Genomic DNA, 19,618 nt, shown 5'->3' with positions numbered 1-19,618 from the left:
AATTCCAATGACCAAAATTGATGGATCAAAACTCTACAAATTCTAAACTTTTTACAATATCTGTGTGATTTTAAAGAAATTAATTTTTCGATTGTTTTGATTTTATTAAGTTTTATTAATCGTAAATAATTTTACGGCTGCTGCTGGATGGATGGAAACGCCAAACTTTTCTTTGAAAGAATTTAATACAAAATTTCCCTATCCATTTGACCATTTCCTCTTTTTTTTCCGTAATAAAAAATTCTATCAAATTAAGCGCAGTAATTTTTCTCAAATAAAACATAAATGTGATAAAAAAAGCATGGTCCAGTGGTTATGGTACCTGAGCATCATAATGTCATCATTGGATTGAGATTATTTCCCCTTCTTAGTACTAAACATACTAGTAGTAATGAAGTAAGTAGTTGAGGACTCATAAGTTAGAACCCCCGTGGCCGAGCAACTATTTAAAGTGTGCAATTATCTAATCCCAGAATTACGACATTGCATACGAGGAAATCATTCCAATGACCAAAATTGATGGATCAAAACTCTACAAATTCTAAAATTTTTACAATGTCTTTTTCATTTTAAAGACATTTTCCGATTGTTTCAATGTTATTAAGTTGTATTAGTCGTAAGTAAATTTTTTTGGGTTCCTGCTGCTGGATGATGGATATGGCAAACGTCTAGGGAAAAAGAAAAGAAGCCGCAAATGTCTTCACCACGCAAAATGACAGATGCGAGAGGAAGGTCTTTCAAGTCTGGTGAACATTTCGAAACGATATCCCTCGGTCAAAAAAATGCAAAAATATTTAAAATAATATTATTATTTAAAAAAAAAAATTTTTTTAAAAGGGAAGGAAATTCCCCTTATCCATTTTCTCTTTTATTTTTCTTCCCAATAAAAGAAAAGTAAGTTGTTAATATGCGGCCTACTTTTTATCCCACCAGACGTGAACACTTCGTTCTTTTTTGGGTGTGTAGACGTCATCTATAATGTAGGCTGGATGACTGCATACGGTCTCGATATACATCCGTATCGTGAATAGACGGCCAATAAAAATACAACAACGTGAATGATAAAACAAACACCCGGGTTTTTTTTTTCAAAATAGAACAGACGAGGGAGAAGCTTCGATTTTGTTTTTCTCCCCGGTGAACCTGTGGAAATGTTGAGTGCCACACGTGCGGATGATTATTTCATTTCAGTCCAAAGACCCAGCCAAAAAAAAAAAACGATCGAACGAATTTAGAAAGAATCGGGAGAGAAAGTTCACGAAATGGCACGGTCGACTATACACAGGCGGTCGTGAATGCTTATGAAAATGTATTATTTTTGTTTTGTTGTTGTTTCTTTCGATTTCAATCTCGAAACATTTTTAAAGAAGAAAACAACCAAACAGAAAAAAAAAATTTAATGAACGAAAAAACTAATTTTTCCAAACTGGCTGAACGAAAAAAAAAATTTTTCACTACAAACCAAAAATAAATTTTAAAACGAAATTGTTTGACTGGCATAAAATTCGAATTTATGTTGGGGGAAAATTCATTTTCCTGTTGACGAGGTGAAAAAGAAAAAAAAAAGAGAAGAGAGAGAAAAGAGTCACACAGTTTTTAATATGGCACTCAACTTGGACCCCGAACGCAAAACGATAAACGCAGCATCGAGCTGTGGCGCGAACGACAGTCGCGACGAAAAAAAGCGGGTCCCGTTCAGAACGGGCCACGCACAATTCGTCCGACTCAACAACCAAACGAAAAAGAGCTAAACGACTAATAAAAAAGAAAAATAATCAAAATCGAAAAGAATCAAGGGGTAAAGTCTAAACGCTAAAGCCTTGACACACTGACACACGAAGGAGATGAAAACGGACAGTCGAAACACACACACGGCAGGCAGGTATAATGTAAGACTCGGCGCAGTTATGATAGCAAAAAGGAGAGAAAGATTGAAAGATAGAGAGAGGTTGAAAATTATTATTTTAATAAAAATGGTTGGGGAGGTTTTTTTCAAAATCTTCTTCTTCTTCTTCTTTTGATCTGGCAACAAAGCGCAGAGCAGCTACTGCAGCGGCGAAATCCAGTTGAATTAATTCTCTTCTAATTTAAGGTGTTTTGAATTCTTTTGAATTTTTAAGACTATTGTTCTTTTAATTTTTGGTCACTTTGAGTTAGTTTTTTAATTCTTATTCAGTCAGCAAGTAGATGCGGCGAATTATGGTTGTTCCAGGTCGTTCCTCGTTCACTTGGCGCCGGGAATTTTGCGTAGGACCTTTTTTGTATGATTTTGATTCAATAGAAAACACGGACGGACGAATGAATGAATGAATATCAAATGAATTTTGGATTGTGAATCAAATTATTTTACGTCGGATAAATCGACTCCAGTCAGGGCTTGAATGGCGGGCGGCACCTGGGCAACGAATTTATTGATTTCGTTGGAGAAATTGGACGAGCCGCTGAGCATCACGATCTCGTCCGTCTTGGCAAGAGGAGCGGCAACTTCGGCCGCGATCTACAACAACCAAATTTCGTTTTCAACCGAGCCAAAGAAGATAGAAGAAAAAGAAAATTCGTTTGAGATTTAATTATCACGGCGAGCCGAATTGTCGGAACGGTATTTAAAAAAAAAAATAGTTAAAAAATAGGCGCGGGCGTAGTTATTATACCTTTGGCAGGGCTTCAAAAACGAGAGAGAGTGTGGCCGCCTCCCCGTATTGTTTGTAAGCGGCGGCTTTGAGTCGCATGGCCTCCGCTTCGGACCGGCCGACATTTTCGATGGCCGTGGCTTCGGCCGCTCCGATGAGTTTGATCTTCTCGGCGTCGGCGCGGGCCTTTTCCACCACTTGAGTCCTGATCGATGGCAAAGTGCCCAGAAAAAAGATTCCGTCGATTAAAAATTAATTCAACTCCCTTATACATCCACCGACAGGTGACGTGCAACTAATCGAAAATAGACGAGCTGTCCTTAAAGGCAATTGCGAAATCCTTTATCAATGCTGTGAAACAAAAGGAACGGAAAAAGAATAAGCAAACTGAAGCAAACAGAAAAAAAAAGATTTGACAAGAGTTTCTTCTGTTGTAGAGTCAAATCGAAAGGAGCAGCCCCACAGAACCCAAGGGGATATCACGGTCATAACCATTACGGGAGAACCGTTGAATATGTAATCATATGGCCAGCGTCTATACAATGGACGGACGGATGGCGAAACATTCAAATTGGAGGCAACAGTCGACGGACGGGGCATTCGCTGGCCACCTCCAGGGCAACAACGGCCGCAGAATTTAATTGTTGCTCCGATTTCAGACCCCCATCCAAAAATATTAAAAGGAAAAACAAGAAAAGCCGAAAAAGGAAATATTTTGGCAAAGGGGAAAAAAGAAAAAAAGAATTTTGAAATTTGAAATAAATTTTCTCCTACCTTTGGCCCTGGGCGACGAGTTCGACTTTGAAACTTTCGGCCTCGGCGGGCAGCCGGACGGTGGCGATGAGTTCCTTTTCGCGTCGCATAATTTCCTGTTCCTCAATTTCGATTTGCTTCCGGCGCTCCACGACCGTGATTTGCATTTCTTCCGTCCGGATCTTTTGGCGAGTTTTGGCGGCCTGCAATTCGTATGCTAATTGCGCCTCGGCTTTCTAATCGTCCCACCGACATACGAACCAACGAACGAACGAAAGAACAAAATAAAAATTAATTCCATCCATCAAACGGAAATGCGATGAATAATTAAATAATTTAAAAATGTCAAAATTGCGGAAAAAGTTGACGGGTAAAATAATAAATCGTCCGTGTGAATAATTAATGAATGAACTCACGGCTGTGTTAATCTCCCGGTCGAAATTGGATTTCTGAAGTTTGTAGAGTCGCGTGTTGTCCTCCACTTTGGTGTCCATGTTGTACTTGACGTCCATCGAGGCTTTCTCACATTCCGCTTCCTGCATCCATCCGCACGGATCACCCCGGCGTCGTTGTAGTCGTCGGGTTGACACGGTGACGTGATTTTATTTTGAACGAAAAAAAAGGGAAAGAAATGGGACAAGACGATGAAATAAATTTTTGTTTCGTTTTCTTTCATCACGAGATGATGGGGAGAAATGTGGGTCATGTGGAACGCCAGTCACGTCCACCGGCCGACAATAACAAAAAAGACACTCGTCGCGTCAAGCGCAAACACAAATACAACGGGAGTGCAGTGCACGTTATTCCCGTCCAGGCCTAGGCCCGAAACTTCAGGGGCAATTCAATTTACAACAATCGGGAAAAAGACCGAAAAAGGGCACTAGGTGTTTGCGTGACTTTTTTTTTTACTTTCAAAAACTTGTTGTTGATGTCGACACTTGTAGAATAAATTGTAGGATCGAGTCCTACAATTATTCGTTCGTTTCATTTTGATTTCCGTGTTTCTCACCCGAATTCCGGCGTCTCTGTTGGCCTGGGCGACGCCCACAGCCGCGTCTCGCTTGACATTGGCCGTCTGCGCTTTTCCCAGTGATGACAAATACTCGACGTCGTCGTAAACATCTAATAATAAACAAAAAAATATCGAATCAAACTTTGAATCAGAATATGATGGACATGAATGAAATTCCATGGAGCCAAAATTGGAAAGAAAAAAAAAACAAATTCAATCGGAAGTTGGCGATTGTCAATTTGTTTGAATCCTTCTTTACTGGGCCATTGGACGTGACATCAATTTCATAGCCAGTGCAAACATAAGGTTCTAGGCTGGTCTATGTCTGTATACCTTTGATGGTGAAGGAAAGGATTTCAATGCCCATCCGGCCGACATCGGGCGCCGCCACTTCTCGTACGAGCGAAGCGAATTGGTCGCGGTCGCGGTACACCTGCGCCACGGACAAACAAACATCAAAAGAATGAAATGAAACATATCCTATTCACGCAACGTCTAAAGAAAACGGGAATTATGTACATATTCGGGGGAAAAAATAAAAAATAAAGAACATGCAAATCACACTGGGGATATCTAGATGGGCGAAAATCCAGGTTATCAGAACACCATCGATTCGTGTCCAGTTCACGACGATTCGGGACAGTCAGACACAAAACGCCAACCTCCTTAACATTGACTCGTTCGCCGTGATTGAGAACCTGGCTGTGCTGCCCATTTTGTGGCTGTGCGGTCTGATTTTTATGTGTCCGTATACGTCGTGATTGAATCCGATAGTTGGCCGATCATTTCGCCCGACACCAAATCACCAAAATCTAAACCGGTCAACTCCTCAGCTGGTGATTGATGATGATCCCAAACGTCTTTTTTTTTTCGTGTTGGCTCCTAGATTTTCGGTCGACCGTACTAACCTCCTAACCCAACCGACTAAGGGACAACTCGACTGACTGACTGACTTGACTAGTTAGGTAATTTTGTGTTCTACATTGTCGTCATATGTCAATGGGGCGATCGTTACACCAACTCGCCGGACGAAACAGAGAAACAACTCGTTAAAGTCGGCTGCTTTATAGTTATGGATATCTGTTGGTTGTTGTTGTGTAAGATAAAGTCAACTGCAGCAACAACAACTACAACAACCGACACCGTTATTACTGGATTTTGCGGTTTTCCCTGGGCATTTTCTTTTTTCTTTATTCAGACGGACATGTCCATTTTCCCTCTACATTTTCGGTGGTCTATCAGCGGGAGGTTTAAACGGCCAGTACGGCGGGAATTTGAAAAGAAAACAAACTAGACGGGAAACCTTGAAAAGAGCAACAACAGCAACTATATGTACCTCTTCGACGGAGAGAGTGCCCAGGATGGCGCGCAGGTGGCCTTCGAGGGTTTGAAGGATCGTCAGCTGGACTTCTTGGGAAGTTTTGCCGAGAAATTGCTCAGAGGCCGTCCGCAGTAGCTCCTTGTCCGTCATAATCTTGCACTGGGCCACTCCGGTGACCGTCAGCGGCACTCCCTGGGCCGTCTCGACGTGCTCGCACATTGGATTCAACGTCATCACCTGAGGAGGAACAGAGAAAATAACAAAAAACGGAAGTCGGTGATTATTATCTTCTCACCATTTAATAAATAAGGAGCCTGGGAAAAAAATAACAAAATAACAAAATAACAAAATGTAATTTCAAAACAAAACCCAAAAAAGTGAATCAATAGACGCTCCCGTCTCATCCGCTTCGGAAGTCGCCGGATAACGGAAACCGCAACACAATTTCTTGGGTGTCTTAAACGGATTTCAATTGTGACGTCATTGTGAAACAAATAAAATTAAAAAACTACCCAAAAAAAAGATTGGGAGAAAGTTTTTTGAATTTTGAATTTTGTCGGAAATGGCGCCCTTGACTCGAATGTAAGGAGCCAATTATTTATTTTATCTGTTTGAGCTGAAACGCAAAATGGAAAATAAAATAAAAAGAATTTTTGTGTTTTACCTCGAGTGACATGCGCTGGACGTCCGTTACGAGCCACCAGGCCCACGCCCATCCGCCGACGATGGTCGTCTTAGTACTGGCACCACAGCAGCCGCCTGTAATAATTATTCAATTCAATTCAAAATTAAGTCGAGTGAAAATAATTTAAAAAAATACAAAGTCAAATAAAAACATCAAGAAAAAAATTATCAGCAATTAAAACAAAATCACCCGGCAACTTTCCAAAAATTAGCAAATGCAAACTAAGAAATTCGCCACGGTCGATTCAATCAAAGAGACAAAACAACACACGACCTAGTTTTCCCATTTGAAACAGATTTTTTCGCGCCTTCATCAAATCTACAAAATCCTCCACCGATATATCCAGAAGAAGAAGACAAAAAGAGAAAGTTTCTCTCCATCGCGGGGGAAAATAATTTTTTCGTCAAATTATTCCATTGCGTGGCCCGTGATGTTTCTCCCCGCTCGTGTCTCTCTTTTCTCTCTTCTTCATTTTCGGGGGCGCGTCCTTGGATGTTAACAACGTGAAAGTGGCCGCCAACGACTGGAACAACCACCAAACAACAGTATAAGAACAACACAACATCCGAGGAGCGCCGGATATTTACTTGGAGAGCTGAGCATTTAAACAAAATCCCGTCGTGGAACATTGCGCCCGTATCCGACGGTCAGAAAATAAAAATTTGTGAGTAGCTCCTTATTGCGCTCTGCATCTGCCACACATCCACCAATATTCCCTTTTTTTATTTTGGTACCACCTGCTGTGTGGTAGGTTTGGTCGGTGGGTGGCATAGCCTCCTTGTTCTGGTGGAAAAGACAATCGTCGAAAAAGCCCAAAGACAAAAAAATCTTATTTCTCTCATCTTTTCTCAATTTTTCTGCGCTCTGGTTGGTCTTCTCTGGTTGGTTTCTTGATGATGATCAATTGGAGCGGATGGTTGCGGATTGTTGCCATCCATCCATCTCTCTCCTGTATACATGTATTTTTGGGTGACTCTCTCTCTACTACTAGACATGTGTAGTAGTACTAGGAACGCAACGGTACATGTACAGCTCAACCGATAAGCTTTATATATTGCGGGTGTTGTTCTCTCACTATTATTTGTCCACTCCCAAAGAGCCCCGGAAGGTTTATTTTCCTTTCTTGAGCGTTGGTCTGGCCAGTGCGAAAAATGTTTGTTGGTGCTAGCCTTTCGGCAGATTGGAAATGGAATCTTTTTTTTTTTTCGTTTGTTTGACACCTTTCCCTTCGCTCTCTATTCTGATTTTCTCCTTTCCTTTTTTCAAATTGATTTTAAAATTCTGACTTTTTTTACTTTACTTTACATTCCAGGTGTATTTGTTTGTTTTCTTCTGAATAGTTTGCACCGAAAAAAATAGGGTGGGGCTTTAATATCGTTTTGAAAGAGATAAGACGTTCGATTCTCTTTTTTATTTTTAATTTTTTTTGCTAGACAGAAATAACTTTGTGGCTTTCGGAGAAGTTGAGAGCGCGCGGACCCCCACCGCGATGGAATGGGCGAAAGGCACAGCCAAAATACATTAAAGTGAAGTCAGAAAATCACGGAAAAAATGGGTCGGTCTTTTGGCGTGCATGCCGGGAGTCACGTGCGCATCCCTGGTCTACGAGCAGTTGACAGAGGCCGCCGTGTTTCGTCATCCGCGCGAAAAACGGAATTTTTCAGATCGTGAAAGTGTTGATTCTTCTTCTTCTTCTTGTGTTTAACAACAACGGGAGAATTTGTTGGGGGAAAAGAAACGAACGACAACGTTGGTTTATTTCAAAGACTTCGTTTTACGTCTACATCGACTGGTAGACTCTCTCCCACCGTAGAATTGAGGTCAAGGCACAAGAGAGACGCTCCTCCGCATTTCCACCGGTGGAAACGGTCCCGAAAATCTATACGGGTGTTGGCTATTTTATTGTTCGTTTGACATTACGTCAACTTTTCAATCGGCCGATTCGGTTTTAAATTTTCCCGCGCTGAATTCAATGGCGCTAAATTTGAAAAAATTTTGAAAAAAAAAAATGGAAATTTAAAAAGGGCGGCAAATTTGAATGTTGACTGCCGGCACTTTACGACCTGACAACTTTCGCGGAGTGAAAAGTTTTTCTGCTAATAGAATCAGAGCGAATCTGATAACTAGAATCTTTTCTCCTTCGTCGTCCTCCTCCCCCTTTTTTTAAAAAAATCTATCGACTACACAAATCGAATCGGAGATAATAAATATCTGAAATACTTTGAGAAAAGAGATGGGGGAATTTACTAGACACGCAGCGCAGGGGAAAGAAGAGGAAAAACCGGTTGGACACGATACGAGCGGGACTATACGACACGACACGGTCTATTGCCTCGGCAGTTTAAATTTCAAATCATTTCCAGTTGGAGAAAGTCTTCACTTCTCCTGTTGGAATTATCCGTCTACTCTTTTTCTTGTACTTCAAAACAAAATTGAGGCGATGATCAATTTTCTTACATTATTTTCACTCTAGACATTACGAATCATTTCCTTGTACGGTGAGACCGGTGGGCGGAGTAGTAGGGGCGAAAAGGAAAGAACCTGGACGGGTTTGACAATAATTACGCCATGTACCCTCTGACGCCCGACTGATTCATACGGTGGCAGCAGCCGGTGTGTGTGGGAAAATGTTACGACGATTCAGGTTGAATGACTTTTCAAAAATTCAAAAATAAAATTCTACACGTCCACCATTTTTTCGTGAAAAAAAATAATTTTAAAAAAGTAAAAAAATTCAAAGATGATTATTCCATTTGAAATCTGTTTCAGTTTCCCTTCTCGGACGATTAACGTCAAACAGTTAACGCATCGTCATTGCCGGGTGAAATTAAAAAGAAGAAGAACAAGTTTAAGAGTTCCGTTCCAGTCCAGCAAACTCCACACTCGACTTTTTAGCTTCTTCTTTTGGGCTGGTGGTTAAATAAAAATTTAAAAAAAAAAGGAACGGTGCGATCCGCATCCGGCCACCCATGGAAGACGGAACAGATGAAAAAAGTAAATGACGTGGTCAATATTTTTTTTCTCTCGAAAGAAGAAGAAGAATAAAACTCTTGACAACGATGACGGCGATAATCGCCCCAAACCGAACAGCCCCGAACCGGGACTTGTAACCGTAACAATTCTGGAACATCTGTCTCTACTGTCTGTGTGTGTTCAGAATCTTTCGTAATACCTTCGGCTTTTTTTTTTAAATGTTGCGCCAGAGTTTTCACACGCCGAAAAAATTCAACAGCCGGGACAGATCGAACGAAGAAAAGAACAAACAACAAAATTTTTCTAGACAGATAGAAAAGATTGTTCAATCAATAATAAATAGCCAAACCGGAAGATGACAGCCCGGCTACCACCAGCTATAGACTAATCCCAAAGAATTTCTGCCCAGACAAATCTGTTCAATTGTAGAGAGAACAGTTGAGATCTATACGACGTCATCCATCTGCTGCCCAGGTCCAACTCCTTTCCGTTTTAATGGAACATCCAGTGCCGCCACCTGACTCTCGTTCAAATATTTAAAAAATACAGCAACTTCATTATTTTTCAAATTCTTTTAACTGAGACCTGCCAATTATCTCGATTTAGCACGGTACATAGTACACTGTGATAGCCCGGGCATTTTTTGGTTTTGGTGTGTTTCATTAGTCGTAACGAAAGTTGTTAATAAGGAAAATTCCGTTGTCCGTGTGTGCATCTAAATATACACACGGCTGGGGGTCCAGTGTCTGGCCAGGGCGAATTTCGTAGAGAAAGTCAAGCAGAAAACAAAAAAACAAACAAATGAAATAAAACGGTAAGATTTTGTTTCCAAGTTCTAGGTCACCAATTTCTCAACTCGTTGGATATATCCACAACCCGAGAGATAAAATTCAAAAGGGGAAAGAAGAAAATAAAAATCGGCGCCTACCTGACGCTCAACACGTAGACATCAACAATAGAACACCTGTACGAACGGCCTATGAATTCTCTATCATATAGGCCGTGTGTGCAGGTCCCTTTCGGGCGCATACCAGCCCAGCCGGCATCTGAAATTCAACCTGTGCCCTCCGATTTCTTCTCTCCTTTCGAGCTGCTGGAATCGAGAACTTGACCCTTGAAAATTCTTCTTCTTTTTATGAATCATATGGGATGGAAAGGAAATGTGCCGGCAGCTATTTGAGAGTCTTTTTTTCTTTTTAAAAAAATCAGGGGGGTCGGGTCGGCCCGGCCTGTGTGTCTACTATGTCTGACTGTAAAAAGTTGTAGCTAGCTCGGAGATTGAGGTCAAATGCGAGAGAGAGAGTCCAACCCGGAATCGAATCAAATAAAATAAACTTTTTTAAAAAATAAATTCGGAGAGAGAAGGCTGTTGAATATTTCTTTACCAAAAAGTTAATTATCGAAGCTTTGATGGATGAATTCCAATTCCGTTTGAGCCCCAAAAGGGGAAACGGTTATTTAACTTTTTCTCTTCTTCGGCCGTCCAGCTCGGCTGTGCAGCTGGCGACCGTGAAAAAAAAAACGCAACATATGTGAACATGAAAATCCAAAAATTCACTCGCCCGAGAAAAAATGAAATAAAATAAAATTGAAAGGGAGGAAATTTTTTTAAAAAGTACCAGACGGTTTAGGTATGTTGCATATGGACTTGTGTGTGTATATACTAGCCCGTCGGCGTTCAAAAAAGATTATCACCGAATATTTTTTTGAAAGAAGAAGAAGAAGAAAAGTCCGTTCGTGTTTTTGGGCTTCTTCTTCGGACACACATACAACAACAACAACCCGTTACGCACCTAAAAAACCGCTGGCCAACTCGTACCACCTGTTGTTCCGTCTGCCCTTGGTCCAACTGCCACAATCTTAGAATAAAGTTCGGACCCGGGCCGTCTCTGGGCGCCCATCGCACGGGTACCATTAAGCATCTCTTGCCGGCCCGTTACATTAAGCAGAAAAAAAGGGAAAGAAAAGAAAGAAAGAAAAACGGCAATCTATGAAGTGGTTCTCTTGTGTTTGTTGAGGAAGGACTCTGCGGAATTTAATTTTGAAAAATATTTGACAACGCCGTTCGAATTTTTGAAAGGGGGGACAAAAAATTCCGTCAATAAGCATCAAGGGGGGTGCAAAAAAAAGCAGTTGGCTAACAAGACAAAATTTTACACGTGTCGTGTTTTATTTTATTAATCACGTCCGTTTGATAATAAAAAAATAAAAAATCCGCAAATGATTGAAATTCCAATTACCTCCAGGCTGACTGCCAAAAAAACAACTGCTGTACATTTTTGGGGGGGTTTTCGTTACCTGATATTCAGGACGATAAATCAAAAAAGTGTTGAGGCATCACACACACAAAAAACTGGTGTGTGTGTGTAAAGAATATCCAGTCAGTCAAGATTTTTTTTTCTTCTCTACCAACTTGTTATACCAAACTACTTTCAATTATTATCATTACATATTTGTCGGAACTTCTTGACCATCATATGCAAATAGTCGGCACCACCCACGAATTAACACGTTTAACAAACAAACAGACGGACAAATCAAAAAGACCCTCCCCAATGGGAAAAATAAATTAAAACCCGGCTCTCCTATTCGGCTACCGAACTTGAATCAAAATGAATCCATCGCCAAAAAATACAAAACCGGAATTCTTTTATTACAACAAAGTTATTATTATTATTATTTTTTTTTCTGCTGATTGTCTGTCCCGGCATATTCACGCATCCCGAGCACGGGTTTTTTTGTCTGCCTATATGTACGTCGTCGTTGTCGGCAGTGGTGGCGTGTCGTCTATAGAGTATAGCGGGCAAAATAGAGAGAGAGTCCAGGAGGCGGGATATGTTGGGAAAAAATGGCCGCAAGGACTTCCGCGTTGCTCGGTGGTGATAGTGGCGGGCGGGTGGCGGTTGTGCCGGAGAAAGAAAAAAGAGAAAGAAGAAAGAGAAGAAAAAGAAGAAGAAGAAGAGAAAAAGAGAGAAATAAAATATATAAAGGGATGGCTCCTTAGGGCTCCTAGTCCCATCAGTTGCTCCCCGGCAGCCGCCACCTCCGCACGCTTATTTCTTTACCCGCGTCACTTTTTGGGAAAATTAAAAAAACTAAAAAAATTTTTAGATTTTATTTTTCCACTTGTCGATTTCCATCACCTGTTCCATTGGAATTCCAGAACAAATTCCATCGAAATGTTGAATTTCATTCAGCGGTGATCTCTCGATAAAACGGATAATATTTCACCGAAAAAATTCAATTTCAAAAAAAAAGAAAAGAAGAAGAAAAAACATTCGACACCACCGCGCCATCCTGCTGAAATCTAAAAGTGCTCAACGGTGCGTGGCCGTCGTGTTTGTGTTGTGTGACAGCGAATAAAATAAAAACGGTTTCCATCCAACAGGTGAGTCAACCCCAAAAAGTTGTTCAACAGTTCCTTCTTATCCACCTCCAACACAAAAAGTTAACACCCAAATTAATTTAAAACGGGGGGGGGGGGGGGAATCAGGGTTGAAGATTTGGAGAGAGTGACCTCAATTGAGTTGTGTTGTTCCATCACGGGAGAAATCCAGAGTATCGTATAGATACTTCACGGAAATTTAATCAACAATGTTCTCCGCTCTCCAAGAAGACGGTGATTTTCTCATCCATCCGTGTTGTTGATGTTGTTGGTGTTTCAACATCCCCCAATCATCCATCAACGGGGGCAGACCAGAACCCCGCTCAGTCAGTCTATACACCGCCCCCCTTTTTGCAATCGACAACCAACCAACGGAAAAACTTAAAAGAAAGAAGGTTGTTGTTGTTGTTTGTCAGTGTTGTACCGTTTTCGAAAAAAACTACACGACCGTCAGGGGAAAAGCCCAATCACAATTCGCGTGCACACACCGACCGAGATATTTTTTCCACCGGTTACCAACCGCTCCCTCCCGCACAGACACACAAGAGGAAAGTGAAAAGCGCCGGGTGGTTTTCTATCAATTGTGAAAAATCTATTCACACATAATTAATAATTATTTTCAAAGAGAAAAAGGGCTGGGAGTTGAAAGAATTTGTGACGATAGATCACCGTTAGTCTTAGAAAGCTTCTTTTCAGATTGCCGGTTGACCATTCGGCTTTCACACACAGAGAAACAATCATGCTAATAATATACGTATGTCCTCCTCCTTATTTTCTCTCAGTGGGTCCGTTAGTGTCTCTAGTTGGTTCGTCTCCTATCGAGTCCCAAAAGTTTTTGACCTCCTTTTTTTCTTTCGACATTTCGCTGTTGTTGTTGTAGACATTTTTATACGGCACTTAATATCCCTCAATCCCTTCCCCCCCCCCCTGGAATTGGCAAAAAGTTTTTTATATTTTTACTCTGCTGATTTTTTAAGTGCATTTCTTTTCTACTTTTCTTGGAGGAAAAAAGAGAATTGACCGTTTGGATTATTTTTCTCCTTATTTGTCCGTGTCCATCCGTGCCCTCCATCTCTACCTCTCTACCGCTACCTACCTACCTACCCAAATCCCCACCCTGAAAACTGGGTCAAACGACGGGCACACGCTTGTCGGGTTCAGGACTTTTACAAATGGCCTTTCCCTGTCTATTTCTAACGGGGAATATAGACAAAAGATTTTCTGATAAGAAATAAAAAAATAAAAGACAACGGATTCAGGATCCCTACATTTGTGACCTGTTGACCTAGTGCTGATGATGATGTTGTCATTCATTTACAGTAAAAACAAAAGCCAACCAAATTCCTTCTTCCGGCCATTACTTCCGACCCGGAAATGTGTGACAACCGCCAAATATTTAAACTAAAACAAACATTTCTCTTTCGACAGATCCTGGACACCCAAAAAATTGTTTGGGGAGAGCCCAGTTACGTGATCCGACTTCCAGAGCGACACATTCTCGACCTCAATTTAAAAAAAGTTCCTTTGGCCCGGAAGAAACAAACAAAATGAGTTTGATCGTGCCGGCCGCAACGGCCGCAGCCACAACGGCCACCTTATGGTTCGTGCCTTTAATCGTGGCAGCCGTTTCCTTCTACCAGTACGACAAAACAGATCCGGAAGGACGACCCAAAGACACCAAGGTAAATAACAACATTACCAATTGCGTGCGGATGATCACACACATTTGTCGTCCTTTTCAAAACGGCTGACTTTCTATTTCTGGCTGAAGTAAACTTTGTCGACAGCCCAATGACGTCATCAGTCAACATCTCATCCTCTCGCCTCCTTAACAAGTGAACAGCAAAATATAAAAATCTACTTTTTTGTTAAAGGAGGTCGTTACATTGCGGATGAGGTGTTTCACTTAAAGTTGTTGGTCCGTCTGGCCAGCCCTCCTTTCTCTTATATGTACTCTGTGTGTCTGTGTGCTAATAACACCCAAACACCCCTAACGTGAAGCTACTTTTTCCCTGGCTTTACTTTTCTCTCTTACGTAATTATTTTTTGGGGTATAACGATGATTATTATTTGTTGGACAGGTGATTTATAAGTATTACGACTTTATCGTGATCGGGGCCGGATCGGCCGGAGCCGTTGTGGCTAATCGACTGAGCGAGCAACCCGACTGGAACGTCCTACTCTTGGAAGCCGGCGGCGACGAGACGGAAACGTCAGACGTGCCGGCCTTGGCCGCCTATTTGCAACTCTCCGAACTCGATTGGCAATACAAAACCGAACCCCAACCGACGGCCTGTCTCGCCTTCAACGACAAAAGGTACAAAAACGAAACTAAACAACAAATCAATCAGCTGGACAGATTGCTACTTCTTACTACTGACTACGTTACGCATTTAAACCGGTCCAGTTTTATTTTAAAATCCCTGGACAACCGGTTTCTCCAAAAGAATTTCCAGTCTGTTAATTCCCGACCTTGTCCCAACGTGTGTACAACTGGGTTAATGTCTAATCAGTAGATACTTTCTTTGATTATTTCTTTGCGATTGAAGATGTTCCTGGCCGCGCGGTAAAGTCCTGGGCGGCTCCTCGGTGCTCAACTACATGTTGTACGTGCGTGGTAACCGGCGGGATTACGACAGCTGGGAGCAGATGGGAAATTACGGATGGGGATATGACCACGTCCTGCCCTACTTCACCAAGTCGGAGGACAACCGCAATCCTTACCTGGCCGAGTCGCCCTACCACGGAGTCGGAGGCTACCTCACCGTCCAGGAGGCCCCATATAAAACGCCACTGGCCACCGCCTTTGTCGAAGGAGGAGTCGAATTAGGTAACAAAACCCAAACAAACAAAATGTCAATCAAAAGTGGCCATACGGGACTAGATCATTTCAAATCTTTTATCGCTCTTACGTAATCAAACAATTTTGATCAAAGTGAAATTGAGAGTTAATTCAATTAATTATTATTTTTGAAAAATTAAGGTTACGAGCATCGCGATGGCAACGGAGCCTATCAAACGGGATTCATGATTTCGCAGGGGACGATCCGGCGCGGATCCAGGTGCTCCACCTCCAAGGCTTTTCTGCGTCCGGTGCGGAAGCGCAAGAACCTGCACATCGCCATGCACTCGCACGTCATGCAAATCATGATCGATCCCGAGACCTACCAGGCCTACGCCGTCAAGTTCCAGCGCAAAGGCAAAATCTACATCATCCAGGCCACCAAGGAAATTGTCGTGTCGGCCGGCTCCGTCAACACGCCGCAGCTGCTCATGTTAAGTGGAGTCGGGCCGGCCGAGCACTTGCGAGAGCTGGGCATTCCCGTCATCGCCGATTTGCGTGTCGGCGACAACCTGCAGGATCACATCGCCGCCGGCGGGATGGTCTTCACCCTGGAACAGCCCGTCTCGCTGGTCCAGAGCCGCTTCGAGAACCTGCCCAGCATTTTGCGCTACGCCATGTTCGACTCGGGTCCGCTGACGACCCTGGGCGGCGTAGAGGGACTGGCCTGGGTCAACACCAAATACGCCAATCACAGCGACGACTGGCCGGATATCGAATTTCATTTCGTGTCTGGAACACCTGCCGCTGATGGAGGAGCTCAAATTCGACGAGTTCACGGTGTGACGGATTTCGTTTGGGACAATTATTTCGCGCCCATCGCCTACCGAGACACTTGGTCCGTCGTGCCCATGTTGCTGAGACCCAAATCGGTCGGATACATCCGGCTGGCATCCGCTGATCCGTTCGACAAGCCGCTCATCTACCCCAACTACTTTGTCGACGACCAGGACGTCCGGGTCCTGGTCGAAGGAGTCAAAATCGGTTTGGCCCTGGGTGAGACGGCCTCCTTCAAGAAGCTGGGCACAAAATTCTGGGCCCAGCCATTCCCCGGATGCGAGCATTTGCCACTGTGGACGGACGACTACTGGGCTTGTTTCGTCCGCCACTATTCGTCCACCATTTACCATCCGACCGGAACGGCCAAAATGGGTCCCATCGGAGACCCGACGGCCGTCGTCGATCCCGAACTCAGAGTCTACGGTGTGCACAATTTGCGAGTCGTTGACGCTTCCATCATGCCCAACGTGCCTTCCGGCAACACCAACGCTCCATCGGTAAAAAATAAAAATTCTAATTTAAAAAAAAAAAATTTTTAATTTCGCGCTCAATTTCAAACGGATTTTTAATTTTCAATTTTTGCAGATCATGGTCGGAGAAAAAGGCGCCGATTTGATCAAATCTTTTTGGTTAAATTACGCGGACAAGAAAAAGTAAAAATAAAAGCGACCAGGACTCCCCTGCCAAGCTGTTTTCAACCTAGTCTCATCAACTTTTTTAAAATCTCGTTGAAACCGGGACGAACAAAAAAAAAACAACAAAAAAAACACCCTCTCTACACCCTCTTAATTCTCTATCTATCTCTTTTAATTTTATTTGATTGCAGCGTAAGAAAAAAAAAAAAAAATTGGTGGGGAATTGATCCCGGGCCCTTGTTGTACAGTAATTTACAAGTGTGTTGACTTGAAACAACTGGAAAATTCATTTTCACCCAAGAAGAACAAGTGTTTTGTGTGTGTGTGTGTGTGTGCAATGTGCCCGTCAGTGTGTGTTGGCAAATTTCAGTGGAAATGCTTATAAGTGGACACCTCACAGGTGAATTTTGAATTTTTTGTGTTTTTCCCCCCGCGTTTTTTGGGAGTGTTTTTTATTGAACCCTCAGGCTCGTCAAGTCACTTGGCTCATCATCCAATAACACGGAAGAAAAAAAATGAATTAATTATTTAAAAAATGTAAAAAAAAAAAAAAAAAAAAAATATTCGAATTTTTTTAAAATATGTTTTGCCGCCCAATTTTTGTTTTTCGAACTTTTTTTTTCAATTTCACAAAATTTAGAAATCGTCATCCAATTTTTCAAATTAACACGAAACTTCATAAGAGTGCCATTATTCGTCATTTGCCCTTGATTTCACACTCCACGTGTTTTTGTGTTATTTTTTGTAGAATGTGTGAGCGAGTTTGTTTTTGTTTTGATTCAACAACAAAAATGAATGAATTAATTGAATCGTTTTTTTTTCTCTTGGGAGGGTGTCAGTGTTTTGATTTGTTTTTTTAAACAAAAAGAAAAAATGGGTTCCCTCAATGGCCGTTTTCTCTCTGTTCTTGATGAGCTCATGATTTGAAAAAACAAAATCTAATAATTTTAATTAAGAAAGAAATTGTTCCCAAATTGTTCCAAAAAGTGTCGTGTCGTCTGCAAAATTGTCAACAACAACAAAACTATAATACATTTTGTGCCTTGTAAAAAAATTACCATCTAATTGTTTTCTTTCAACCTCCCCCATACAATTATTATCGCATTTAAATAATATGGGGGTTAACAAAATTTAAAGAAAATAAAAAGAATGGAAGAGCTTATTATGGATGGATAAAGGAAGCCGGACATGTTCTTCTTACACTGTCTGGATGTCCAGAGAGATGTTGGTCTGTGTGTGTGTGTGTCACTTGAATGTTTTCCGTTCCCTTTAGCCTTAACATTATCGTAAGAAGAAGAAGGGGGGGATGAAACCATGTATGGACACACAATCTTAATAATATTCCTATGTCCTCCTCCTCCTCCCCCCTCCTTATTATGCTGTGTCTCTACAGGGGGCCCCACCCCAACCAGCACCGGTTCGATCAATAACACACCAGTCGCATTCACACAGCCCCCTATACTTCCACCACTACTACTAGCTCAAATATAATACAGACACACAATGAATGCTTTTATAATTGAGCCAACGGGATTTTGGTTCTCGACTGGGATTTTTGATTGAACGGCCATCAAAATAGGAGCTAGCGAATCGATCGTAGGAATTAAAGAAGACGAAATTTCTTTGATTTGACGCTGTCCATTAATAGACAAGTCAAGGCTGCGAGGCGTATTTTGGCTAGGAATTTCAAGGTCGCTACTCAAAGCAAAATAGAAAAAAGATGTGTACAAACTAACCTGAGACGACCAAAGCTTCGTTCGGTCCAACCGTGTGGATGTTGCCCATGGTGATTAAAGATATTAGTAGCAGTCGGGTGGAGAAGAATCAAGTTGAGAAAAGAACGATTTTAGTTTTCCAAACCGGCCACTTGACACACTCGAAGGGAAGTTGGCGAATGAAAACGAGTGTGGCGAGACACCGGATGCTTATATATTTTTAGTCCTGGGTTTTTTTAATAGTTTCACTGATGGCACATGATGGTGCAACGATTAGACGACGCAGAGGAGATTTCAGCAATTGCTTTAAATAGAGCGCAACAATTTCAAGGTGTCACATACACGAGACGAGAGATAACTGCAATCTTCACTCATACACACACACACACACACACTCGTCACTTTCGTTTTCTCTCACGTATGTATACGTTCCGGGGCTTGGGTTTCTGTTTTACTTGTCTCTTTGCATTTTATTGACAGTAGCAGCAGATCTAAACAGACGCCAATGGATAGCGACGACATCTGGCGACTGGTTGGGATTTTCAGACGCCATCTAGCGCTCGATATTCACAACTGTTTAAAAATCGCGAAGTTTGTCATATCCGCAAACAGCTGACTGTTTAATTGTTTACTCATTCGGTAAATAACACGACGACAAACTTACCAAGTGGCTCACTGACAACATTTTTTTTTTTTGGGGGGGGGGGGGGTGAAAATGTTTGATTTATTTTTCTGCCACGTGTGCATGAATCAGCGACTCTCTCCCTACTGCGTTATCATCCTATCGCACGGCAGGTTATAAGGCATTGAAATGAGTGACGTGTAAGTTGTAACAACCTTTTTGGGATTTTTATAAATTTCCCCCACCGTTTCCCTGTTCACCCAAA

General features: G+C 42.0%; 2 protein-coding genes across 3 annotated transcripts; one reads left to right on the top strand and one right to left on the bottom strand.

Moving 5' to 3' along the window:
* Positions 1-1,579: 1,579 nt before the first annotated feature.
* Positions 1,580-19,227, bottom strand: LOC124349732 (flotillin-2-like). The gene is made up of 10 exons (XM_046800544.1): positions 18,753-19,227; positions 6,381-6,475; positions 5,732-5,953; positions 4,729-4,828; positions 4,393-4,505; positions 3,800-3,919; positions 3,405-3,619; positions 2,652-2,835; positions 2,351-2,497; positions 1,580-2,254 (listed from the first exon to the last, which is right to left on the bottom strand). The coding sequence occupies exons 1-10, from the start codon at positions 18,799-18,801 to the stop codon at positions 2,225-2,227; spliced, it is 1,275 nt and encodes a 424-aa protein (XP_046656500.1). The 5' UTR covers positions 18,802-19,227; the 3' UTR covers positions 1,580-2,224.
* LOC124349522 (glucose dehydrogenase [FAD, quinone]-like) lies at positions 12,261-17,990 on the top strand. Of its 2 annotated transcripts, none has more exons than XM_046800200.1 (6): positions 12,261-12,314; positions 14,300-14,441; positions 14,841-15,076; positions 15,309-15,589; positions 15,743-16,878; positions 16,967-17,990. In XM_046800200.1, the coding sequence occupies exons 2-6, from the start codon at positions 14,307-14,309 to the stop codon at positions 17,036-17,038; spliced, it is 1,860 nt and encodes a 619-aa protein (XP_046656156.1). In that variant the 5' UTR covers positions 12,261-12,314; positions 14,300-14,306; the 3' UTR covers positions 17,039-17,990. The 2 variants fall into 2 exon arrangements, with proteins under 2 accessions (XP_046656156.1, XP_046656157.1); XM_046800201.1 differs by lacking the exon at positions 12,261-12,314 and adding an exon at positions 12,378-12,762 and having other exon boundaries at positions 14,188-14,441.
* Positions 19,228-19,618: the final 391 nt, after the last annotated feature.

This window comes from Daphnia pulicaria, chromosome 7, assembly GCF_021234035.1.
Source record: "Daphnia pulicaria isolate SC F1-1A chromosome 7, SC_F0-13Bv2, whole genome shotgun sequence".
Taxonomy (NCBI): Eukaryota; Metazoa; Arthropoda; class Branchiopoda; order Diplostraca; family Daphniidae; genus Daphnia; species Daphnia pulicaria.
Note: the sequence above shows the minus strand (reverse complement) of the source record. Positions and strands in the feature narration are given on the sequence as shown.

What these genes read in the sequence shown, in the direction of transcription:
- LOC124349522 (XM_046800200.1), top strand. Translation starts at nt 14,307, where the DNA reads ATGAGTTTGATCGTGCCGGCCGCAACGGCCGCAGCCACAACGGCCACC. An exon ending in CTCGCCTTCAACGACAAAAG is followed by an intron (nt 15,077 to 15,308) that starts GTACAAAAACGA and finishes TTGCGATTGAAG; the next exon opens with ATGTTCCTGGCCGCGCGGTA. An exon ending in CGAAGGAGGAGTCGAATTAG is followed by an intron (nt 15,590 to 15,742) that starts GTAACAAAACCC and finishes TGAAAAATTAAG; the next exon opens with GTTACGAGCATCGCGATGGC.
- LOC124349732 (XM_046800544.1), bottom strand. Translation starts at nt 18,801, where the DNA reads ATGGGCAACATCCACACGGTTGGACCGAACGAAGCTTTGGTCGTCTCA. An exon ending in CGAAGCTTTGGTCGTCTCAG is followed by an intron (nt 6,476 to 18,752) that starts GTTAGTTTGTAC and finishes TAATTATTACAG; the next exon opens with GCGGCTGCTGTGGTGCCAGT. An exon ending in TCCAGCGCATGTCACTCGAG is followed by an intron (nt 5,954 to 6,380) that starts GTAAAACACAAA and finishes GTTCCTCCTCAG; the next exon opens with GTGATGACGTTGAATCCAAT.